The sequence below is a fragment of the Saimiri boliviensis genome, chromosome 3, assembly GCF_048565385.1.
Source record: "Saimiri boliviensis isolate mSaiBol1 chromosome 3, mSaiBol1.pri, whole genome shotgun sequence".
In the NCBI taxonomy this organism is placed as follows: Eukaryota; Metazoa; Chordata; class Mammalia; order Primates; family Cebidae; genus Saimiri; species Saimiri boliviensis.
Window position 1 is genome coordinate 2262129 of NC_133451.1, and position 23703 is coordinate 2285831.

The window sequence follows — 23703 nt, forward strand, 5'->3', positions numbered from 1 at the left end:
GTGTTAGAAGCATAATTCTGCAAAACCAAAAATTACAAAAGGTGGCAAGAGAAGATACACAGGACCGCTCTTGCAGCATGCGGGAGAGGAGGAGAGAGGTGGGCACAGAGAGCTGCAGGAGCTGGCAGAACGTGCGGCCTGATGACTCGCAAGATGGTGAGGGAGACGCCGGGGCTTCCAGCTGAGCAGAGTGGCATTGCTTCCTCTTCTTCCTACTAATCCTTCCTATTAAGTAGAAGGCGGTAGGGTTGGGAAAGAGTTTGTTTTCCATCCTGTTGACATACATGTGACAAAGGTGAGAACTCGGTTCCCTAACTCAAGAGCAGGTTTGGGCCAGCATAAGCCCAAAGGAGGTGACAGAGTTCATTCACCAAGGTGGCCACGTGGAGAGGGCCTTCAGAGTGGGGAGGAACGGGGACCACAAGGGCTGGCAGCGGAGCCTGGGACTGGTGGTGTGTCAGAAGGGGCCTCAGGACGAGAGACAGGGTTGTGAGCCCCTGAGGTTCAGCAGGCCAGTGGCATAACCATTGTCATTCTGGAAAGATCCCCATGAGGCTGGTGTGCGTGGGGCTGACCTGGCCAGGGATTAGGAAGGGAGGAAGGAACAATGTGAGAAGGCCCTGCGGCAATTAGCCCAGATGATTCCAGCACCTAATTTGGGTGGCCCTAATCCCAGCAAAAATGTGGTGGGAAGGGATACTGGGGCTCAGGGCCCACTTCCCAGAAGCTGTGCTTGAGCTGGTGAATGCAGGGAGTGGGTGGGAGTCGGGACTGAGCTGAAGGACAGAAAGCAGTGTTTGGGTTTAATCTGGAGGCCATGGGGACCCAGAGGAGGACTTTAGGGAGGGGGGCAACTAGAAATTTGAGGCCATTCTGGCTGCCAAGAAGTGGGTGGGCGGGACGCTGCAGGCAGGTGTCCTACTTGGAGGGGGACTTGCTGTAACCCAGCAAGCATGAAGATGGAAAACAGACAGAATCTGCTGGGAGAATCAAGGGCTTCCCAAAGGACGGGGGTCCTGTCCCAGGTATCCAACCCTCCAGCCTGGTGAGCAGGAGGAGGGGTGCTTCTCCAAATCTCAGTGTGCCACCTGTGAGAAGGGCCCAGCATGAGGATACCAGACACCAGTCGTACAAGGAACTGGGCACAGCCCCTGGCACCTGCATGCCCTCGATGGAATACAGTGGTGGTGGTGATCCCAAATCAACATTTGGGATTCAAATGTCCACATTTACATGAATGCCTAAATCATGGTGGCTCTGAGGCCCCAGCCACATTCCCAGGAGGAACGCTTTCTTTCTTGTAGTGTCCCCACTAATGCCCTCCAGGCTCCCAGGGTCCACGAAGGTTCAAGGATCCAGACTGCTGCGGGGGGCTGCGAAAGCTCAGATTCCTTCCTGAGGCCGAGGCAGGTACCCTCCATGGCCACCCCAAAACCTGGGGCGGGTCCCACTAGGCCATCTCCAGTGCATAGCTGCCGTGTGCACAGCGTGGCGGCCCGACTCTCAGGAGCCCCCGTAGGACCTCCCAGCTCCAACAACTCTCCAGAACTGAAGGCAGGTATTTCCTCTCTCAGCTGTCTGTTGCTGGGGCCCACAGGACTCCTCCCTCCGCACCAGGGTACTTGGGCCCATGTCCCCAACCCCAGCCTTTGAAGCTCAGAGGGCTCTGCTTCCAGAGGGTTCCAATAGGCCTCAGGGTCAAAGAGCGGGCAGCCAGCCCAACTTGCTCGGGTGAAAGCAAGGCCCCTCTTCCCGCACTGCACAAGGATCACCACCTCACAAGAGCCCCCACAATGGGCACGAAAGGAACCTGTACCTCCATGGTCACTACCGGCACAAGGAGACAGCCGGCCATGCCATCTCGCTGCACCTCAGCACAGCAGGTCCCCATGGCAGGAGGCAGAAGCCACGCCCAGGTAGCTCTGGGAACAGGTGCAGGAGGATTCTCATGGTGCAGCTCTGAGAGCCAGCGGCCTCTGCACAGAGGGCTCCTGGCTGGCATGGCGCACCCCAAGGGGTGGGCTGTCCTCAGCCAGCAGGGCCCCAGCACGAGGGCCAGAAGCAAAGTCCCAGGGCCTCTGGGACAAGAGCAAGAGCAACCGGTTGGCCAACAGGCCCATGGGGGCTCTGGCCTCAATCCCGGCTTCCCCAGCGCCAGGTGCGCCAGCATCCACAGAGGCAGCTGTGACGGTGGGCCCGGTATGGTTGGTGGCAGGGATGCCGTGCACCGTCAGGCCTCCCAGAAAGGAGGCTGTGGCAGGCATTGAGGGCCACACCTGAAAGGCACCCAGCATGGTGCCATTGGGCCAGGCTCTCTGCTTGGAGGCCGAGGGCAGGGAGTGGAGCACGGTGACAGTGACAATCACAGAAAGAGCCAGAGCCAGCAGAGGTATAAAAATCTGTATTTATATTACAATGACATAAGGACACAGCGTGGCCCACGAGGTGGATAGCTGGGCAGGGGCCCCTTTCCCTCTCCAGCACACGCCCCCTCACTGGCACCAGGCCCTGTGTGGCCCCCAACTCTGGCACGGAACCTGTCCTAGTGCCCAATGTGGGCCTGGGGCCACCTTGCTGGCCCAGGGTCAGGGTCCTCGGTGCAGGCAGTAGGGAAGAGGGTCCCAGGTTCGCTGACAGAGGGAGGCAGGGCACAGGGGAACCCACCTCACCCTTTGGATGGCATGGGCCGGGGCAGACAGCAGATCAGGGCCCCCAGGGCCAAAGATCAGAACAGGGCTCCACCACCCAGGGTCGCAGGCCTGAGCACTGTGCCCCTAAGATGGGGTCTGCAGAGGTGAAGCTTTGCTGCGGCTTCTCCCACTCTGTGAGGATGGCGGGGCCCTGGTATGCGGTTTGCGGGGGCTGCCTCCCAGCTGCCAAGAGCCCCAGTGTGGGCTGGGAGGGCACAAGCAGAGACTCGGGTATCCCGGGGGCTGTTCTGCTCCCGTCTGCTCTCTATAGACAGACGGTGATGGCCTCTTGGTCCCTGGAGCCACCAGGGATGGCAACCTAGGCCCCTGGCAGTGAGCTGTGGGAGGTCTGAGCATGTGGGCGACTCCTAGCACCAGCCCCCACCCAGTGGGCCACCCCTCACCCACCTGCTGGTGGCAGGGAGGGGCAGCGGAACAGCACCCCGGTGGCTGAGACTGCTTCCCAGTCCACGTGGGAACCACAGCCTGAAAAGCCACGGGCTGAGCTGCCGGGAGGGTCGGCCGAAGGGCCATCACTGGTCACTGGGTGGATTCTGCTGGTCAGAGATGACAGTAGAAGCCCCCCGGCTGCCCCAGGCACCAGAGGGTGGGGCAGGGAGCTGGTGCTTCAGGAATTCAGGGCAGGGATGCGACCACCTCAGGTCCCTGGAGTGCTGGCTCGGAGAGCAAGCTCTTAAACATGGCCTGCCTTGCTCAGAGGTGCAGGGGTGTTTGAAATGACTGCTGGGTTTACAGCTCAGGCAGGCAGGGGAAGCTCCTTTCTGGGCACCAGTGGGGCTGGAAGAAGCTGCAGACAGGCTTCCTCACCACCCCCCGCAGGGCATGTGCATGCCCCTAGGCTCCAGGCACCCCCTACAGCCTGTAGGGCAGGTTCAGTGCCAGAGCTGTTTCCAGGGACCCCTTTCCGCCACAACAGGCCCCCCACCCTGGGGCATCTGTGCATACAACTGAAAATAGACAAGAATTTTCCCCGCGATACGGAAATTGGTGAAGATGCAGCAGAGGCTTGCTGAGGGCCAGCCCCACCAGGGACAGAGGCTGCAGGAAGGAAAGGCTGGGGCAAGCCTCCCGGTGCCAGGCCTGCACCACCGCTGAGCGCAGTCTTCACTGGCTGCCAGCGTCTGAAACCTGGCACTCTCGCCTAGGCCAGGAAGTGGGGGTCTCGAGGCAGGTGAAGGTGAGAATCCACCTCTTTAGGGAGAAAGCAGGTCCCTGCCAGCCGCGGGGGGAAGGCAACACTAGGGGTCAGGTCACGGCCCCTCTGTGCCGCCCACAAGGGCCTGGCTGCAGTGCCCCCAGGAAGCCCTGGCCGGAGGGAGGGGCTGTCCACAGGGGCCGGGAGTACAGCACTGGCTGGGCAGGCCTGGGGCACCCTGAGCCTGGGACATGCTGGTGGGCAGGGCAAGGCCAGACACAAGACACAAGGCACACTCTGACGACATGACAGAGGGACAGGTCCCTGAGACGCTGGGTGGCTCCCACCCCTCGGCAAACAAGGACACAATGACAGCTAGGAAAATAGAGTACAAAAATCTGGTTCAGGGAACAGGCAGCACACACGGACGCCCCTTGGCCGAGAGTCTTGACGCTCCCTTCTTGTTAAAAATGCTTCCGTTTTTTGGGAAAGCCTCTCTGACAGCCGAGGCTGCCGCCGCGGAGCTCATAAAGACCCCTTTCCTAAGGAGGCTCCGGAGCCCTCACTGGGCTGCGGGGCAGTGCAGCATTTAATTTTTTGCTTTTTGTTTAAAAAAAGGGAGATGAAAAAGCCCCCGAGGACCCAGCGGCTGCAACTCCAGCTCACCCCAGCCCCAGCCAGGAAGAGAAGCCCCTTTCCTGTGCACAGGCAGGACTGCTGGGCGGGCACGGGTGAGCAGAGCTGGAGGGGGAAGCAGGCACAGTCCAGGGGCTGCTGTTTGCCAGATGACCCCTGCAGGCCATCATCCCCAGAACATGTGACCTCAGGGCACCCAGGTGTGTCTGTGTGAGCGTGTACACAGGTGCGTGTGCCTAGGTGTGTGCGTGTGCGCGTCTGACAGTCCTACCGGAGCAGACGCTGCCCAGCATGGAGAGCCCAGCCCTCGGCCCTGACACCTTTGAGGCGGGAAGGACCCTGACCACCCACCTGCCCCAGGTGCTCACCCAAGTCCCGCCCTTCACAGATCCCTTGTCCACGCCAGGAGCCTACGTGAACAGACAGACAGATGGCCAGCCAGCCTTGCCTTCCTTCCTTCTCAGTCCGCTCCTTTCTCCTGGGATCCAGGGTTGGGGGTCTGAGCTCCCTGTGGTGGTCATTAAGCTTCCTCACACGGCGCCCGCCCAGGTTTGCAGCAATGACATTTAATACTTCTGGAATGATTAGGAATCTGAGAACAGACCGTGGGCGGCTATGCTGACCAGGGCTCCGGGCGTGGGAGCTGGGCCCTGCCTCCTTGCAGGGGACCCTGCCCAGCTGGGAGGGGCAGGTGGCTCGGCAGGCCCTGACCAGCAAGCAGACAGTGCCAGGCAGCCCAGGTGGCAGCTGGAGCTTCCAGAATGGCACAGCAGTGGGCCTGTGGAGAGGCTGGCATCAACTGAAGGAGAACTGGAGGGCTGACACGCGTGGCTGGCAGGCAGGCAGGCCAAGCAGCAGAGGGCACAGGCCTATGAGAGGGTGGGGCGGCCCGGCCGCCGGCAGTGGGGGCCGAAGCCGCTGTCACCGCTGCTGCCACTCTGCAGGCTGTAGTGGTCGTCCGCGTCACTGCTGCTGCCAACACTGTCCAGCTCACCAGGGCCAAACTCCATGCCCTCTATGTCCACCTCTGGGGAGAACACAGCGGGGATGGGGTCAGGCCACGCGGAGGGTGCCGGCCCATCTCTTTTCTGGATACAGAAGCTCTGGGCAGAGGAGTGGAAGCGCAGAGGGCGCAGTTTGGGAACCAGGGCAGCAGATGCCAGGAGGGCTCTAGCTAAGAACCCAGCCTCAGAAGCACCAGCCGTCCGTGGTCAAGTCGGCCTCTACCTCCCACCCTCCCCGTCCAGTCTGTCTGCATTCGGACGGTGATGAACACACACACGACTGCAGCAGGGAGCTGGGAGGGCCCCCCTCTCCGCCCAGGGAGCTGTGCCACTGCGTGCCCAGAGGCCCCGGCGAGGCTGCCCCACGCCCCACCTTGCTCTGAGTCGTCCGTGGAGACGGCGGAGCCCGTGCTATCCGTGCGCACCCGCTCCACGCTCTGCACCGACAGCTGCTCCAGACGCCGTTTCAGGAAGCGATGCTCCTGCTGCAGCTGCTCCTTGATGCTCAGTGCCCGGCGGTCCTGCTCCTCCAGTTTCTGGGGGTGAGGGGGGCTATGAGCCCACAGCATGAAGGGGTGTCCCCCACCCCTGGGAGGTGCCCCCTCCGTGACAAGGCCTAGCCAGGCTAGGGGCTACAGGGTGCCCAGTCTCTGCTGGCCCCACAGACTGACATGAGTCACTCCCTGCCCCAGCCAGGTGGTCACAGTCAGGTAACACCTCCCAGCCCTGTGGTTTCCATCTACGGCCCAGCTCTAAAGCCCGCAGCCACCAGGCAGCCTTGGCCAAGCCGAGCCATGTGTGGCCGTGACACCCTGGGTCAGTGCCGTGCGACCTGACCTTTGGCTGGCACCTTCTCCAGGACAGCTGCTTGCAGCAGGTCTCCTCACACACTCCCAGCCCCATTCTATGCCTGTCCCCGCAGCACCTGTGCCCTGCCCTCTCCATACCTTCCCGAGGGCCCCACGGAGACATTGCTTTGCTCTGTGAGGGTCCCCAGGGCTCTGAGCATGCCCCTTCAAAGCTCCTGCTGCCGATGGAGGCAGAGGAGGTCCTCAGAGGGGGCAGAGACCTGCCCTGGTTGGCCCAAGTGACACAAGGCTCCCAAACCAACAGAGCTGTCTAATGTCCTTTGGGAGGCTGCCCCAGGGAATGTCCCCCTTAGCCCAGACCTGCTGCCAGGCCCTGCTGCTGCCCCTACCTCCATCCTGGCACCACCACCAGGCTGTCTACTTTCAGCCAGCCTCCTGATGATGGCACCAAGGGAGCCCCTGCCCCTCCTGAGCCCCTCTCCCCTTCCAGCTGCCCCTTCACAGCCCAGGGCCCCGGCAGGCAACATGCCCCACCTCCTCCTATCCGGGCGCACGCTGCTCTGCGGCCTCTTACGCCATCAGCACCCAACAAACCCAACCAGTTTGTTGGAGCGGAGACCCCAGCGAAAACCACCGGGCCCCTGACACACCTGCCAGATGGCTCCCCACCCACCTTCAGGCCCTCTGATCCCAGGGCTGCCCAGGGTCCCGTGAGCACCCCCAAGGCAGGCAGGGACACCAGAGCAGCCGGACAGGGCAGGGAGGAGGGCGAGACCTGCTCACCTTGATGTGCACCTTGGCCCGCTTCAGGAGGCTCAGTGTGGTGTGGCGGGTGCTGTCAGGACCCAGGGGCACCAGCTGCTTAAGCTGCTCCAGGTACAGCCTGAGTTTGGCTCGTCTGAAAGAGCCAGAGACAGAACCATCAGGCCGGGGCGGCAAAGCCCATGGGGCGAGGGGTCTGGGGCAGCCCCTGCACAGACCCGGCCCCCACCATCCACTGCTGCAGATGTGCTGAGGGTCCCTCTCGAGGACCCCCTGCTAGCCTGGCTGCCAACTCCCCTGGCCCCCAGGAGCAGCCCGACTCCCACAGTCCCCTAGATGCCCGGCAGAAGTGCCCACCTCACCATGGCCTGCAGAGCCTCAGTGCGTCACCCAGGCACTGCCCCAGCTCGCCCCCTGCCATCCCCATGCCTGCCTTGGAGTCCATGTGCAGGGAGGGATGGAGTGAGGCGAGGGGTCCTGTTCAGGCTGCACCCAGAGGTCTGAGGGACTCAGACAAGGTTTACATTTTTCCATCTCATCACGTACAAAGTGCTGTCACTTTTGTGACCGTGGAAACATGATCAGCCTAGGTCAAAGGAGGGCCAGAGGCCAGGCCCTTCCAACCCAAGTTTCGTATCCCCTTGGCAACGGCTTCATTCCAGATTCTGTCCCTGCACCCACAGATGAACCCACTTTTCACAAAACTGGAGCTGTGGCACTCGTGGTGCTTGCTTGTTCACACTCAAGGGTACTTGCTCACATGCCACAATCCTCCAGGATGCATTCATCGGGTGCCCCGGGAGAGACCCCCGCTTCATCCTAGGCCTGCCCCTGCGGAAACACCGCCTTCCCGCTGGGCTGCTTGTCTGCGGGGGAGGCTGGTGGAGCTCACGGGGAGCTCGAGCTCACCGGGAGGCACCGACTCAGCCTGGGACCCCGGCCACAGCCGTGTGCACCTGCCTGGCAGTGCAGGGCACCAGGAGGTTTGGCACTGCCATGCTCACCCACAGACTCATCCATCCTGAGCAGGCTGCACAGGCTGCTTCCAAATACAGGACAGTCTGCTTTGGGTAAATCCTTAGGAGTGGAATTGCCAGATCAAGGGGTAGGAACATTTTTTGTCTTTTGAAAACCTGCCACCCAACCGGATGCCTGCACGTGTGCCTTTCCCCACACAGCACCAATGCTGAGCGCCCGGCCTTGGTATGTCTGCTCCTGCCACTCCCAAGCCCAGCAAATCTTGTCCCCCTGGGAGGAACGTGGGCAGAACAGCCATTTTCTCTGGACAGAGGAGGAACCTGAAGAAGGAGGGGGCTGTGGGGTGCAGTAGCAACAGCCTCACCGGTCTGGAGGTCTGCCTGGAAGTGGCCTGAACGGGGCTGAGATCCTCAGCATCTCCTGCTCTGCCTCCCGTGCGCAGGCACAGGGGAAGGGGTCCCAGGTAGCGGCTCCATGTCCAGCCCAATGCCTGGATCCTCAGCCTCCCACCTCCAACAGCAGCGAGCGCCCTGCCTCCCCGCTCCCCAGGAACTCTGCAGCCGAGAGGCCGAAGCGTGCTCCCTGCGCAGGGAGGGGCCCTTTCCTGGGGCGCACCGCCACCCTACTGCAGCCACCACCGGGACCAGGTTTGCAAGTGGGATGCTGCCAGAGGGATCCTCCCTGGTCCACCGTAACAAAGCGCTTTCCAAGCCCCCAGGTAATGACATCAGCACTACAGAACCGCTGCAGAACAATTTAAAATGCAAATCAACAAAAAGGAAAAAAACTACAAGCCCCCCAAGCTCCACCACCCCAAACAACTTCATTCTCATTTTAGTGTCTGACAGGCGCACATCGTGAATGTCAAGGGAGAAAATCAGGATACAGACCCACACAGGTGACAAGTGACCCAACTTTGTTTAAAAAACAAAAGAGCAGACGCACACAAGAGACGGACAGAACACAAGGAGGCACAGGGAGCGTGCGTCTCCAGGCTACGCGCCTGGCAATTTTATTTCTTTAGCTTTGTGCTTTTCTGTATTTTCCAGGTTTTCTAGGCTAAAACAACACACATTGCTGTGACAATCAGAAAAAGACACGTTTGCACAAGAGAGAAAAACACAGCTGAAAGACAAATAACAAGTAGAACAGTCTTTGCAATACATATAAAAGACAAACGGTTAGTATTCGTGATACGTTGAGCTCGTACCCATCAAAAATCAAAAGCAGAATGCCTCGACGTCACAACGGGCGCAGGCCACACACAGGAAAGCTGCGGAACACGGGGGCCAACCTAACCTGACACCCGACTCCACCTCACCAGAGCCCGGAATGAGAGCGCAGACAAGGAGACACGGCTGTCACGCTCCTACGGGCTGAAGCGGGAAGGGGTGGCTCCCGCGCCAGCCAGCTCGAGGGATCGCTGAGGGTTTGCTGGTGGGAGAGCAGAAGGGGACACAGGTCTGGAGGGCCGTCGCACAGTCAGCACTGACCTCCAACAGCTTCTCTACTTCTAGGGCCTTGGTCCTACAAAACTATCCCTCCAGATACGCAAAGGCCCGTGCCCACCATGGCTCACCGCAGCACCGTCTGGAAATACCTGTGTTAACCAGAGGGTCATCGCTACGAACGCAGGCGGCACGGCCAGGTGTCCTGTGCGGTCATCAGGGATGAGGAGGTGGAGAAGCGTGCCTTGACCCGGGTGGACAGGACTTACGTACGTGGTGTCGGGTGAAAGGTCAAGTGAGGAAATGGAGAACAAGGTCCCCTTCTTATCCAAGTCTCATCGGCATGTTAGTGCCCGTGGGGAGCGCGGAGGATGTAGCTCAGCCTCCGAGGGCCCGGGATGCGGTCTCTGGGGTGGGGCGCAGGGGAGGTCCATGAACAGACCGCTTTAGAAATCACGGCACACCTTTCTCAAGAGACAGACAGAAGCCATCTGACCACACACACACACACACACACACACACACAAACACACACATATACACACACAGTCCAAAACCCGCTAACAGGTCTTCCTGGCCCAGGAGGGCGGGTGGACGGCTGCAGGCCACAGAAGTTCCTGCCCTGGGCAGCAGGTGGCTGTGACGGGGCAGGCTGCGGCCAAGCCTGGAGCCAGCTCTGCCACTGGCTGGAGGTGGGACCCCAGGAAGACCCCCACAGCCCGTGGCTGCACTGCCTCCCGCCGCTGCAGCGCCCTGGCCTCGCCAGCACCCACAGCTGTCTCGGGCCATTCCAAGAGGCTGTTAAAACCCCACTTCCTGAAGGAATCTGTGTGGGCCGGAGGCAGAACCTGCTTGCAGGACCAGGTCGCGATGGGCTGACATTGACAGCAGCCCCACCTCTGATGCAGCACCTCCCAGCCTCCCCAGAACCCCCACGCCTGGAGGAGGACCCGGGGCACTGAGAGGGCATGGCTCCACGCCAGCGTCCCAGCCAACCAGAAAGCCTGGCTGTCGCTGACGGGGAGCCGGGGGTGGCCCAGGAGCTGGCGTGCCACCCACTCCCTCTGTCTGCCTGCGCTTTCCACATGTTGCCAACAGAAATTCCCAGGCTCTGGGAAGGCCGTGTGAGGCTGGGCTGCGGTGGGCTCCTCGGCCTCCCGCATGGACATGCTAGGGAGTGTGGGGCGGGACTCAGCTGAGGACTCTGGACTGGCTTTTGGGACGGACCCTGCCATCCAGGGGCTGTTGACGGCCAGTAAAGAAGGCTGGGACCTTCCCCCCAAACACACTAGGACCACAGCCTGGAGCGGGTCCTGTGAGGTCAGCAGCCAAGAAGGCGAAGCCTCACAGTCCCCTGGGCCTGGGTCGGCAGCGGTGCGCCGGCCTCAGACCTGCTGGAGCTGCCTCTCGACAAAGGAGGGAGGAGGAGCGGCCGGGCTGGGCAGGCTTGGCTCAGAGCACCCACAAGGGGAAGTCCCACAGGCCCAGCCCAGTCCCCAGTAAGGAGGCGCTGCTGGGCAAAGTGCTGTCCAGGGCCTGCCTCCCGGGACGGCTGGGTGGCCAGCCAGGGGCTTCCTTCCTGCCGCAAGACAGCATGCAGCCCTTCCTGCAGCCAGGAACAGCCGGGATCAGAGAGGCTGCGATCTGGCCCTAGCTCCAGGCCTGTGGGTTTGTGGGGCTGTCCACACCTGCCTCTTGGCCAGCCAGAAACAGAGACCCCCTGCACAGGGTAGGAGAGCCCACAGAGACACCCCGGCAATCCACCCATCCCTCCTGTGTCTCAGAAAGGCCCCATGAGGCCCAGGCTAAACACAGCCTCTGGCAGAAAAGGGAAGAGGGCAAGGCCAGGTCAAGGGGCATCTGCAGGGGCCCGGGGCAGGTCCCTGTCCTCCCCCAAGGGCTGCCACACCCTTGGCACTCACTCACCTCAATGTCATTGCTCCTCAGCCTGTCCCCATTGGGGGGCTGTCCTCCCAGGGACCGCCGCCAGGAAGCCTTCCCTGAATACCCCCACGTGCCTGACCTGGCTTCTGGGTCCCGGTCAAGGCTAGACTAGTCTCCTTAAGACTGGGAACAACTCCAGGCCTGCCTGGTTCTCGTGGGCCCTGTACCTGCCCCCATCTCCGTGGCCTCTAGGGAACCCCCAAACACACATGACCCGTCCAGGAAGTGCAGTTCCTCAGAGAACACAGCGTTCTGTCCCTGCCCAGCCGCCCACCCCGGCCAGTGGCCCGAATCCCGCGGGAGCGGAAGTTGGCGCTGCTGTAGGGGTAGACATCGGGGGGAGGCGGAGACCTGGCTGAGCACCAAACCCTTCCAAAGCAGACTGTGGGGGGGCTGAACCAGCATACAGACCCGCCCCACCAGGAAGGCAGGGAAAAGCTGACCCATCTCACGGACGGACGGGATCACACGTCAGGAGGGTGATGGCCCAGCATCCCTCAGGGGCTCTGTCTGCTCCTGGTATGGGGCTCCTGCCTCTAGGGCCGCCTCTGTGCTCAGCCAGGGCTCTCGCTGGCAGCAGAGAGCACACCTGCACCTCACCCCCACTGGCAGAGCTGGGCCTGCAGCCTGCGGGGACGAACACCCCGCAGCTTCACTTGAGGGCTCCCCTGAACCCTGCCCTGGGCCGGAGCTTCCCAGGAGGCCAGGGACTGACGGCCCTCCAGTCCCGGACAAGACTCTAGTGCAGTTCCCCGGAAGGCAGACCCCAGAATGCACAGGGCAGAGCACCAAAGCCCCCCGCCACTGGAGCCCATCATCCCAAAAGCTAAGGGCCCTGACGGTTACACACCACGGGGCCCCTGTCCACGTCTCTGACCCCCACCTGGATGAGCTCCGGAGAGCAGGACCGGTCTCCCACCATCTCCTGCCTCTAGCACAGAGTGCCTGAAGCAGACCTCCTCCTCCAAGCCCGATCCTTCCCAAGACTAGGACACAGCCTGGCAGCACAGCCGGCCATGCCAGGGACACGGGCAGGCTCAGCACACCACGTACCCTCAGCACGGGACGGGCCAGGCGCTGGGCTCGTGGAGGGGCTGGGGGTCACTTACCTGTGCTTTTCTAGCTCGTTGTGTGAAGACCTGTTTAGAGAGACAGAGAGACAGAGCTCACTCTGCTGCCTGACCACCAGGGTACAGAGAGCAGCCCCCCCTCCACATGGCGGCTGCTGGCTGTGTCTGGTCCCGGAATGGCCCGGAACAGTGAGGGCTTGGGGAGGCGAGCAGCTGCCCACCGAGGGCGGGGGGAACCATGCATCGAGCCACGAGGACAGGGAGGCCCGGAGCTGCAGGCAGGTCCAGGGCGCACAGCAAGGTCCATGGGGACTCTGGCTGACGGAGGACCCAGGCCCCCTTCCAGAGGCCCGGGGGAGGCCCAGGGAGCAGCAGCAGGTCCTGGTGCTGACCCGCCCAGCCGTCTGCCTTCCCCGCTCCCCAGTCCCTGAAGCCAGCGGTGTCCTCGGAGCCAAAGGGGCCCTGCACCTAGGACAGTTGGCAGGTGGAGATGCAGCCCAGAGAGCAGGCCCTCAGGACAGGGGCGGTCATGTCCTGACCCGCCATCCTATCGGGGTCGCATGCCTGTGTGACCACAACCCACTTTACCAGTGGGGCCAGGGACACGGCAGTCCCAGCCAGGTCGGGGCCTCGGAGGTGTAGATGCTTCCTAGGCCAGTGGCACAGGGGACACTGAGGCCAGCCGTCCCACGTCCCTCGGGTGCTGTGTGCTAGCCGGACAGGCCACCCCGGAAGCCCAGACGCAGCCTCTCTGGGGACAGCGGCTCCACCTACTACACACCTGTCTGGCCCACTCTGACACAGGCACACAATCCCCAGGACTGCGGGGTGCGCCACGCCATCTGCCCTGGAGGACAGTGAGGCGGGGAGACCTGGACCCAAGCTCCAGGCCACCTGGTTCCCAGGCCCGGCGGGACCCCGCAGGCCAGCCAGGGCTCCTGGGCCTCCTGGGATGCCGCTCACAGGTGGGGGAGAGCTCAGGCCACCTCTGGGCACCTCCAGACCTAGCCCTGAGGCCTCTCCCTACCCCTAGTTCCTGGCTCCTTCCAGAAGCTTCTGCTGACCCCTGCATGCTTCAGGAACTTGGGATCTGGCATCTCTCGTCCCTGCCACTTAGGCCAAGTGCCTGCCCTTCCCACCCGCTGCACCAACAGGCCCTGAGCCTCCCTGTGTGGCCTCAGTGGAGCCTCCAGACCCAGGTCTCAGGGTCCTGGAGAGCCTGCTGGTCACATGGGCTGGACCAGGAGCCTCAGAACCACTGCCAGGGCCAGCCGGAGCCAGCAGAGGCCACAGCCATATGCTCCTCACTGGCCTCAGAGGGGGGGGGCCCTGAGCCAGCCTCTGCTTCCGCAGAACAGGCAGGCCACAGGAGTGAGCGTGCTCTGTCCTCAGCCCAAACTGCAGCCTGGCCATGAGGGTCTGCCTGTCCGCTGGCAGGAAGGAGGTCGGAGTCAGCAGGTGCCCTTTAACGTAAAGAAACCTACCTGCCCTCCCCTTGAAGGGTGGCATGGGGCTGGACCCCACCCTGGAGGCAGAGGCACTCCTCCAGCAGTCAGGCACCCCATCAACCCCCTGTAGCTCCTCCTGGGCCCAGAGACCCCTGGGGTCCATTTAGGGGGATGTTTGTGACATGGGTCCCAAGAGCACTCAGGAGAGGTGGGACCCATCCCCGCTGAGGCTGTGCCAAGTGCGTTCCCAGCCCCCCCCCCCGCGACCCCAGGAGGCAAGCACACTTATAGAATGGACCCCCTGCAGGCTGGCCCCAGACCCTGCTGCCTCCCTCAATCCCAACACTGGCCGCTTGCTGCACTCCCTACCCCCTGCCCCAGCCCCACTGTGCGTCCCCTCCCTCAACCTGGCAGGACACGGAAGCTTCACGAGTGGGGACAAGTCAGGGGCTCGGAAACCCTCTGGCCCCTGCTCTGCCCAGCTCCTTGTCTGGGCTGGCTGAGGAAAGCCTCCAGGGCAGTGCTGCCCACCAAGAAAGGGGCCAAGCCTGCCAGCCCTGGGCTGCCTCAGGTCCCAGGGGAGCAGGGCTCGGCCCAGAGGAGCCAGGGGGAGACGCATCCCAGCTGGGGAGCCCTCTGCCTCCCTCACCAGTGCCCACAAGGTCTCTGTCCCAGCAGAATGTGGGCAGCTAGGACCCCATCTCAGGAAGAGGCATCATCAGAGGTGGGTGAGTAGCAGGCAAGTAACCAAACCTCTCCTTGCCTCAGTTTCCTTGGCCATAAATAGAGAAGTAACAGGCCAGGCATGGTGACTCACTCCTGTAATCCCAGCACTTTGGGAGGTGGAGGTAGGTGGATCACAAGGTCAGGAGATTGAGACTATCCTGGTCAACACAGTGAAACTCCATCTCTACTAAAAATACAAAAAAATTCGCCAGGCGTGGTGGCACGCGCCCCTAGTCCCAGCTACTCAGGAGGCTGAGGCAGAAGAATCACTTGAACCCGGGCAGTGAAGGTTGCAGTGAGCTGAGATCGCGACACTACACTCGAGCCCGGCGACAGAGAGCCTGGGGGGCACGGCGGAGGACACCTCTCTGAGCCTGGGATGAAGACGAAGTGGTCGCACTTGTGAAACGCTCAGCATAGAGGCAGTGTTTGTGCAGCCTTCGCTAGGACGCTGGTGGGCAGCTTTGAGCACTTCACGCTGGGGGAGCCCCAGGTCACACCCCGGAGTTCTCCATGGGTCACGGACTTGGGTTTGGTGAGAAGCAGCAGCAGGGGCCGGGCTTGCTCGAGGAGGCCTGAGGCAATGGTCCCCTGGACACACTCCTGTCCTTCCCTAAACTGTCCCCAACAGGAGGCCAAGGGGCTGGGACTCAGAGACAGGTTCCAGCCAAGGCAGCCAGAGACTCCACCAATTCCTCGCCAGGCTCAGGACGCCACGGAGATGGGTCCCTGCGCCAGCCTTTCTGCTTCCCCAGAACACGCAGGCTACCGAAATGAGCCATGCCCTCTACCAAGGGGCCCTGAAGCCCCCTGCAAACGCAGCTCCCAGCCTGCTCACGCGGAAGGGCTGGGCTAGGGTGGGCGCGGACAGGGTCAGGTGTGCCGTGGTCCTCCGCAGCCAGGAGGGTGGAAATCCCAGGGGAGCCCAGCCCAGGGCCCCCTCTCCGCGCACCTGCACGCACCCCAGCTCCGGGGCTTCTGTAGCCTGAACACGAGGCCAAGGTAGAGTAACGACTTCATGGGGCCCTTGCCCTGCAGCCTCCCCCTCCCCCAAATAAACCTCCTGTCCTAAAAAAGGGGACCCCCGCACTGGTGGCTGGACCTTCGGCGTATCAGGAGGCTGTGCACGGCCGGTGGGCGCCCTGCGAGGAGTGGGGCCCAGGACGGCGTCTCCACGCGCCTTCTCCGTCCAGGCTCCCGGGGGCGGGAGGAGGTCGGCCGAGCAGCAGAGCTCGGCTCCAGGAGCCAGTCGGAGAAAGGCCGCCCACCCACCCGGCAGAGAAGGGGTTAGGGCCGGCAGCCCCGGGGGACCCTGGCTGAGCCTGTTTCCCCGGACCCACGGGGCACCGGCCAGCGCCCGCTGACAACTTTTAAACCGCCTGGAAAAGTCCAGAACAACTCGGGGGCCGGGAGCCGGCGCGGGAGCAGACCCCGGCGGCGGGCGCTGTACGCGTGGCACTGTTTACGCGAGCGGCCCGGGAGGCGCGGCCGCGGGAAGATGGCGACGGCGAGGGCGGGGCCGGCCGGGCGGGGCTGCGGCCGCGGCCTGCGCGCCTCCTCCTCCAGGCTGGCCGCCGGGGCGCGCGGCGGCGGCGGCGGCGGCGCCGACGAGGGCCGCGGGCCGGGAATCGGGGCCCCGGGAGCACGCTCCGGGCGGGGGCGAGGGTTCGGGCCGGGCGGGGGCGGGCGCGGGGGGCGGTACCTGTTGTTCGGGGCCTTGCGCACCAGGCTGGCCGCCTTTGTTTTCTCCCTGGCGAAGTCGCCGTCGAAGGGCAGCACCGAGGCGTAGCCGTGCTCGGCCTCTGCGGGGACACGGCGCGGTCAGCGGCCCCCGCCCGGCCCGGCCCCTCCGCCCGCCCATCGCCGCGGGCGCACAATGGGGCGCGGGCGCTACCTCGCTCCCTGCGCTCCAGGTACTCGGCCGCCTCCAGCAGGATCAGCAAGGAGTTCAGCTCCATCCTCCTGCCCGCGCCCGCCCGCACGCCCCGGGACGGCGGCGGCCGCTGCCCGGCCCGCTCCGGCCGGCTCCGCTCGCCGCTCGCCCCGCGCGCCCGGCCGCCGCACTTCCAGACTCCGCGGAATCCGGCGCTCGGCCGCCACCCTCCGCCTCGGGCCCTCAAATTGACACATAAGGGCGAGCGGCGGCCCGCACAGCCAATGGGAGGCGGCGCTCGGGCTCCGGGGGCGGGCACCGGGCCGGGCCGGGGCCAATGGCGACGGGCCGAGCGCCTCGGGCCGGGCCGAGAATGTTGACAGATGCGGAGCCGGGCTGCGATAGGCCGGCCGCGCTAGTAACAATTTAGAAGCCCGAGCTTAGCAACAGCACGTGGTGGCCCGGCCCCCGCGCGAGCTCACTGGCGGCCGCCGTGCATGTTAAGTAGGCGCCGCGCGCCGATTGGCCAGAGCGGCCTATGTAAAACAGGCACCGCGGCCCAATGGCCGGTGGCGGGGCGTGCGGCCAATGAGGGCGCCGCGGCCGGACGCGTTGCCGGGAGGAAGCGCAGCTGCGGGGGCCGCCCGCCGGCGCGAGGGCCCGTTAGGACGCAGGGGCGTCTGGGCGGCGCGGGCGCAGCGAGGCGCTTTGGGCGTGAGCGCGGCGGAAGCGGCGGCTCCGCGGGGTCCGGGGCCTCGCGCCCTGCCGGGGGTCTCGCTCGTGGCCGCGAACGGCTCCCCTCCCCTCCCCTCCCCGCAGAGCGGCCCCCGGAGAGGCCGGGACCTCGGAGACGGACGCAGGCGCTCCGAGCCTCGGGGCCAGGCCTCTCCGAGAGTGTCCGCGGGGAAGCAGGCCCAGGGCGGGCGGGCTGGACCGGAGCCGCGGGACGGCCCAGGGCTGGGGAAGGGACACGCACGGGCGGCCGCGGTGGAGAGGCTCCCCGGAGTGGGGGGGCTGCGTCCTCTGCGTCTGGCCTGGGGGTTCCCAGAGGCAGGCACTGGCCACCTCTGGCCGAGGGCGTTCTTCCCAGCGAGGGGAGTGAACGCCTCATCAAATTCCAGCTGGCAGGTCGCCCTAGTGACCCCTGACCCTAAGGCTGGCCCAGGAGGGGCAGGACTGGGAGCGCAGACTGGCCCTGGCACCCCCCACGCTTTCGCTGATTTTTTTTTTTTTTGAGATGGAGTCTCGCATTGTTGCTCAGGCTGGAGTGCAGTGGCACGATCTTGCTCACTGCACCCTCTGTCTCCCGGGTTCAGGTGATTCTCCTGCCTCAGTCAACTTCGTAACTGGGATTACAGGCCTGCACCACCACACCTGGCTAACTTTTGCGTTTTTAGTTGAGACGGGGTTTCACCATGTTGGCCAGGCTGGTCTCGAACGCCTGGCCTCGTGATGTGCCTGCCTCAGCCACCCAAAGTGCTGGGATTACAGGCGTCAGCCACCGCGCCCGGCCCCTCTTGCTGATTTTTGAGGTTGGCCTGGATGTGCCTAGGGCAGACCCTGCAGGCTGGAGAGTGTGAAGGCATAAGGGGGCTGGACCGCTGCAGAACTACTCAGCGGGGCACAGGGGCTGCTGCTGTGAAACTGAACAAAAATGATTAAAACCTCAGCACCAGGACCTGCGTGAAAGCCTCATGAGCATCTCGCTGTGTGTCTACAGATCAGGATACGGGACTAGAGGTTCAGGGATTTGCTGGGGTCTCCCGGAAATCTCAACACAATGAAGATTAGTGTTGCCACACACGACCCAGGGCTATAGGAATGCAGAAGCCAGAGCCTCTTGGCCTGGCTGGACCTGCTGGGTGTAAGCCTGTGACCCGGGCTTCGGAATCGTGTGTGTGCCCCCCAGAGCCCCACAGGACCCAGGGGGGAACTTGGACACCGCCCTGAGACAGCCCTGCACGGACACTGAAACAAGCCCTTTGATGGTAGCCAGACCCTTCCTGTTCTGCGCCACAGCCACTCCAGGGCCAGGGCAGAGCCCCTCACAAGAACTCAGAACCGTGGCCCTCCAGTTTAGTCTATGGCTGCCCAGAGCTGTGCATGTAAAGGTGTCCAAGTCTGGGGAGGAGCAGGGTGTGTGTGGACTCAGGGCACCCCCGCTCCCCACTTGGTGGTCAGCATTTTGCAGAGTTGCTCCAGCCAGCTCTGGCCGCAGGCTGGGTTGGGGTTGACAGCTAAGGCGGACACTTGGCCTAGTATAGGCGCACCTTCTGGCCGGAGAGCACGCCTGCTTCCTGCGTGGGATGAGAGGTTTGTTCTGTTCGGCAGTGGGCGGCCCAGGGACACAGGTGTGTCTATAGGGAGCACCTGCATGCCGCCCCCAGTCTAAGCGATTTTTAGCCTCAATTTTGGCCATTTCGGGAACCATCCCTGTCTCCCACCACGCCGGGAAACAAGCACTTCCGGGGGGTCCCTGGGTTCAGCCTTGCCTGGGAGTGTGGGTACCACTGCCTGGGGAGCAGGAAGGAGTGGGGGTGGGGAGGAGAATGTGCGGGAGGCAGTGGGTGACGGGGTGGGGGCGTTGGGGGGCTGAGGTGCAGCCAGGGAGGGGGTGCTAGAGGCATCCGCCAGCAGGGGCAGGAGGAGAGGGGAGGAAGGGGAAGGAGCGGCCAGGAGAGGCCTGGAGGTGAGTTGGCCTGGCCCAGACGGCCCAGGTGGGCCTGGAGCCCCGCCAGGAGAGGTCTGGAGCCCCTGAGGGATGAGGGTGCTGGTCCCACCTGCGGCTGGCAGGGTCTCTAGACCGATGGGTCTCAACTTGTGCCTCCCAAGCTGGGCAGAGGCACCTCGGATCAGTGCTGGCAAGCACCAATGCCCAAGGAGTCCTAGGGCAGTTGAGGGGTGGGGAGGGTGTGGCTCTGGTCAGCCAGTTGGACCCAAGCCCCGGCAGGGCATGGCCATGCCCCCTTCCTTATGGCAGATCCCCTGCAGGGTGTGGCATCTCCAGGGAGCCCTCCCTGGGCCCAACCTGCCGAGGGAGGCTCCTGCCTAGCCCTGACCTCCAGAGCCAGGACCTGTCCAATGGGCACCAGTGAAGGCCAAGAGGGAGGGGGCAGAATCTTCAGCCTCTTTCCCTGGGGAGCCCAGTCCCCCCACCCTACTCTGGGAGGATCTCTCTATCCCACTCCTGTGCCCCCAGGGGTCACCCCCTTCCCGCCCCATCCTCTGAGCCCCGCCCAGCCTTGCATTCTCCCTGGGTCCTTCGCCCTTCCAGTCCGCTCCAGGCAGGGGCTCCCAGGGAAGGGATAGGGCCTGAATGCAGAAGGGCTTCCCTGGTTTTGGGTGGACGGCCAGGGCGGGCTTGTCTTCTGCTGCCTGGATTTCCTGAGTTTTCTTATGCCAGCCTGCCCCAGCCTCAGCTTCCCTGGCTGTGAACAGGGCTGTTGGGGCTGCCTCTTGGGACATGGAGGACAGAATAAAGGATTCTCGATTTGGCTTGGGAAAGGCCACCCAGTGACTCCCCACCCCTCCGGATCCGTGACAGTATCTAAGGTTGGCGCCAAAGAAGCCTCCAGAAGTCAGTTTCCCAGCCTTCCTGCACCCACTAGGCCTCAGATCCACAAACTCCTCATGGCCACCACGCTCGGCTTCTCGGGGTGTGTAAGTCTCAGCACGGCCTCAGGGAGCACCCTGCACACGCGAGGGACGGAAGCTTGGCCAGGCCCCGGCAGCCGCAGAGCCTCTTCCCACACTTGCAAGCCGACCAGGCCCTGATCCTCCCAACCTGGCCTCTGACGCTGGGGGCCTCCTGTTACTGGGTGGACTGCTTTCCCCTGCCCCAGCATTCTGGCAGATTTTGGTCTGTGGGGGGGCCCAGGTCAGGGATGGAGGGCAGCGACCCACTCAGCTTGTGCCCAGTCCCCTGAGGCCTTGGCCCCCTGCAGCAAGAGGCCTGGTTGTGTGCCGGCACCAGGGGGGTCTTCTGGGCCCTCTCCCTTGAAGCCACCCTGGATTCTAGTCCCAAGTCACTTAACTTCTCCGAGCCTGTTTCCTGGTCTATAAAATGGGGGCGATGGTACTTGCCTCTTGGGTGGTTGGGACGTGTCATGAAGGATGCATGCAAAGCCCTGGGCAGCAGCGGGCCAGGCACTATAGGGTGCCCAGGAAGTGCCAGGAATATGAACATCAGCTCCAAATCAGCAAAAGCCTCCAGCCCCTCGGCCCTGCCCACAGAGAGCCAGGGCTTAAGGGAGACAGGGCCTGCCCAGTCTCAGCCGGTCAGTAGCAGAGTCTCACTCAGAACCTGGGTGGAGCTTCAGCTAACCAGGCTGGCCAGCCACAGGCACCAGGCCAGGCCTCTTGGGGGCATTCCAAAAAGTTTGACACTCAGGAAAACATTGTCTCCAGAATACAAAAAGAAGATGGCACAATCAAATTGCATGGAGATGCAATTAAATGTTTACATAAGCTAACATCATGTCAATGTGATTTTAAAATTTAAAATAAGATCATTCCATTTGTGAATAATTGGTGGGGTGGATTTTTTTTTTTTCACTTTACCAGGTTTTCCCAGCATGCTGATGACCCCAGACAACTCCGACAACTGTAAATTAAATGAATTTCCTATGGCCCCAAATGTCCAAAAGCAAAAGAGTGAAATTTCCTTTCAAAAACGTTTACAAGAGAAAGCCAGGTTTATGCAGGAGGGAAGTGGGGGCAGATTCAGGGCACGTGCTGTGGTGTTGGGGGGTGGCCTCCAAAATTGGGAGGCCCAGAATCTCTGAAGCTGGACAGGCCCTGCCTGGCCCTGCTGCTGTTCTGGGAGCCCCTTCCCTGAGGCCTGGGGTAGAAGAGCGGGTCCTCCTCTCATGAATGGTAGGGGTGCTATCTGGGCAGGCTTCTTGGAGGAGGTGGGTGTGTGGGGCCTGGGAGCACCTCCAGGACTCTGGGGCATGGGGGTGATATGGGTGGGCACTCTGAAGCCTTCCTGTTTCCCCTGAGCTCCCACTGCAGAGTCTAGAGGGCAGGAAGAGCAGGGGTTGGGCGCTGGTGGAGGCATCAGTGCACAGATGCCACAAAGCTGCCTCTCCAGGGTTCTGCCAGCTCCCTGCCTCAGTCTGGTGGTACAGGCGTCCAGCTCCAACCAGGACCCCTGGGGGTATGGTCTGTCCTGCCCTTGGTCATTGCTCTGCCAGCCAGGGGGGTCCAGCTCTTTGGAGCCTCCTCCCAGGTGTAGGACCCTGAGGACCGGGCCTGGGCCCTGGGTCAGGCTGCGCTGCGGGCTCTGTCCAGACTTAGGGTGCCTTGCCACGGTGGTGTGACCCCAACACAGGCCGGACCTCAGGCTGTGCTGCTTCGAGGAGGCGGTGGAGTAGGGCGACCCTGGTGGCCATTGGGGCGGTGGTGGGAGGATGAGTGGGGATGGGAGAGGTGGGGCTGGGCCGCAAGAGGGGAGGGGACAGTCCCTGCCTCAGACCTGCTCCCTGGCCCCTCACTTCATCCCAGCAAGGATGCGCACCATCTTCTGAGCCTTCCTGCGGTCTCACCCCAGGCCTCCCCTGAGCCACCTGCCCCTTTGCTCACGGCCTCCTTACCCCCACTCAGCCCAGGACCAGAACAGCCAGTGTGGGTGGGTGGGGAGCTTCCTGCCTGAGGAAGGGCCGAGGAACAGTGAGCCACAGGGAACCCACCACAGTGTGGCTGGTGGGGGCCTCGGGAGACACCTCAGGCTGCAGTGGGCAGGGCAGGGCGGGGTGCCGCACCTCCAAGATCAGGTATGGCGATGGTCTGTCTGCCCCAGAGCTTCCTCCTGAGCCCCAGGCAGTGCAAGGAGGCCTGGCCCAGGCAGCATCCGCCTTTCCCCAGCTGCTGGGACCAGGAACCCGGTGCTCAGGGCTGGGGAAGTCTCTGCCTCCACAGCAGCCATCCCTGGAAGTGGCCTCCAGGCACCACCCAGCCACCATTGGCCATGGCCCGTGCTTCCTGGAACGCCTCCCATCAGAGGACACTTCTGTGTCTGCCTCTTGGAGACCCTCCTAGATGCCCACAACCCCGTTCTGTCGCTTACAGGCCTCCTTGAGCCTCAGTTTCCCCATCTACAACACAGGGATGCTACTCCCTCAAGGGGCTGTTGTGGGAGTAGACAGGCCTGCTCAGGAAATGACGGCAGTGATGGTAGAAACTGAACTCACAGGAGCTGGCCCGTGACACTCTCCTGCCCGCAGCACAGAGACTGCGGTCCCCAGCCCTATCTGTGGGCAGGCAACAGGCCCTCCTTTCTAGAGCCTTCCAGAGCTGGTTCTGCCTTGGCTCAGTCGCTCATGCCCCCAGGTCCTGGCTTTGCCCTTGGGGTGGGCATAGCCCCATGGATGGGTAGAGTGACCACATGTCCTGCCTTTAATATGGAAGTCCTGCAGCCCAGAAAACCTCTAATTCCTGGGGGAACAAGACAGTTGGTCACCCTTGTTGGGGGGCTCCTGCGGCCCCAGGCTTTCCTGCGGGGTGGCTCTTGGAGAAGGCTGCTGTCTCCCCTTGCCCCTGCACAAGGCAGCCAGGGCTGGCCTAGAGGGCTGCCGGGGCACAGGCCACATCCAGACCTCTCGGGGGAAGAACTTTCTTCCTGGTCTCCGCTCCCTCTGTCACCGCTGACCTGGTGGACGAGGAGGACTCCGTGCCTGGGCCTGGAAGCGGCCAGCACAGGTGCCCGCGAGCAGGCAGGCGGTGTGGTGCAGCTCCATCCCTGTCTGCTGGGGTGGGCATGGGGCGGGCAGGCCAGCTCAGAGTCCCCCGGATGTCCCTTCTTCTCTGCTCCCAAATAACAGCCCTGCTCAGACGAGGCTTCACGTTCTAACACGTCTTCTCCCTTGCCAGAAATAAAGCGCCCCCAGTATCTGCCCACCCACCAGTGCCCACCTCCAAAGGACAGGGCACCCGAGTCCCGTGGCACAGGCCCATTGTCAAGGCAACCCAGGCTGCAGCCACCATCCTGCCTTCTCTCTGGAACACTCCAGAAGGCAGCCGCTCTGAGCACGAGCAGCACAGCACTGTGACCAGGGCCACCAGGTGGGGCGGGCCCCAAGCTGCGGTGGCCACAAGCACTTAGCCCTGCCCCCCACAGGCCAGGGGCTCAGCTGAAGATGCCCAGGTGGGTGGGCAGGTG

At 63.1% G+C, this 23703-nt stretch overlaps 1 protein-coding gene across 2 annotated transcripts; it reads right to left on the bottom strand.

Annotated features, from left to right (window-relative positions):
• Positions 1-5032: 5032 nt before the first annotated feature.
• Positions 5033-16783, bottom strand: MXD4 (MAX dimerization protein 4). Of its 2 annotated transcripts, XM_039468175.2 has the most exons (6): positions 16566-16783; positions 16374-16473; positions 12537-12566; positions 7079-7193; positions 5860-6022; positions 5033-5509 (listed from the first exon to the last, which is right to left on the bottom strand). In XM_039468175.2, the coding sequence occupies exons 1-6, from the start codon at positions 16627-16629 to the stop codon at positions 5352-5354; spliced, it is 630 nt and encodes a 209-aa protein (XP_039324109.1). In that variant the 5' UTR covers positions 16630-16783; the 3' UTR covers positions 5033-5351. The 2 variants fall into 2 exon arrangements, with proteins under 2 accessions (XP_039324109.1, XP_074251890.1); XM_074395789.1 differs by lacking the exon at positions 12537-12566.
• Positions 16784-23703: the final 6920 nt, after the last annotated feature.

Excerpts from the sequence above, each read along its gene's own strand:
- MXD4 (XM_039468175.2), bottom strand. The coding sequence starts at position 16,629 with ATGGAGCTGAACTCCTTGCTGATCCTGCTGGAGGCGGCCGAGTACCTG. Across the intron at positions 7,194-12,536 it reads AACGAGCTAGAAAAGCACAG|ACGAGCCAAACTCAGGCTGT; the intron begins GTAAGTGACCCC and ends TGGCTCTTTCAG. Across the intron at positions 5,510-5,859 it reads CACGGACGACTCAGAGCAAG|AGGTGGACATAGAGGGCATG; the intron begins GTGGGGCGTGGG and ends TGTTCTCCCCAG.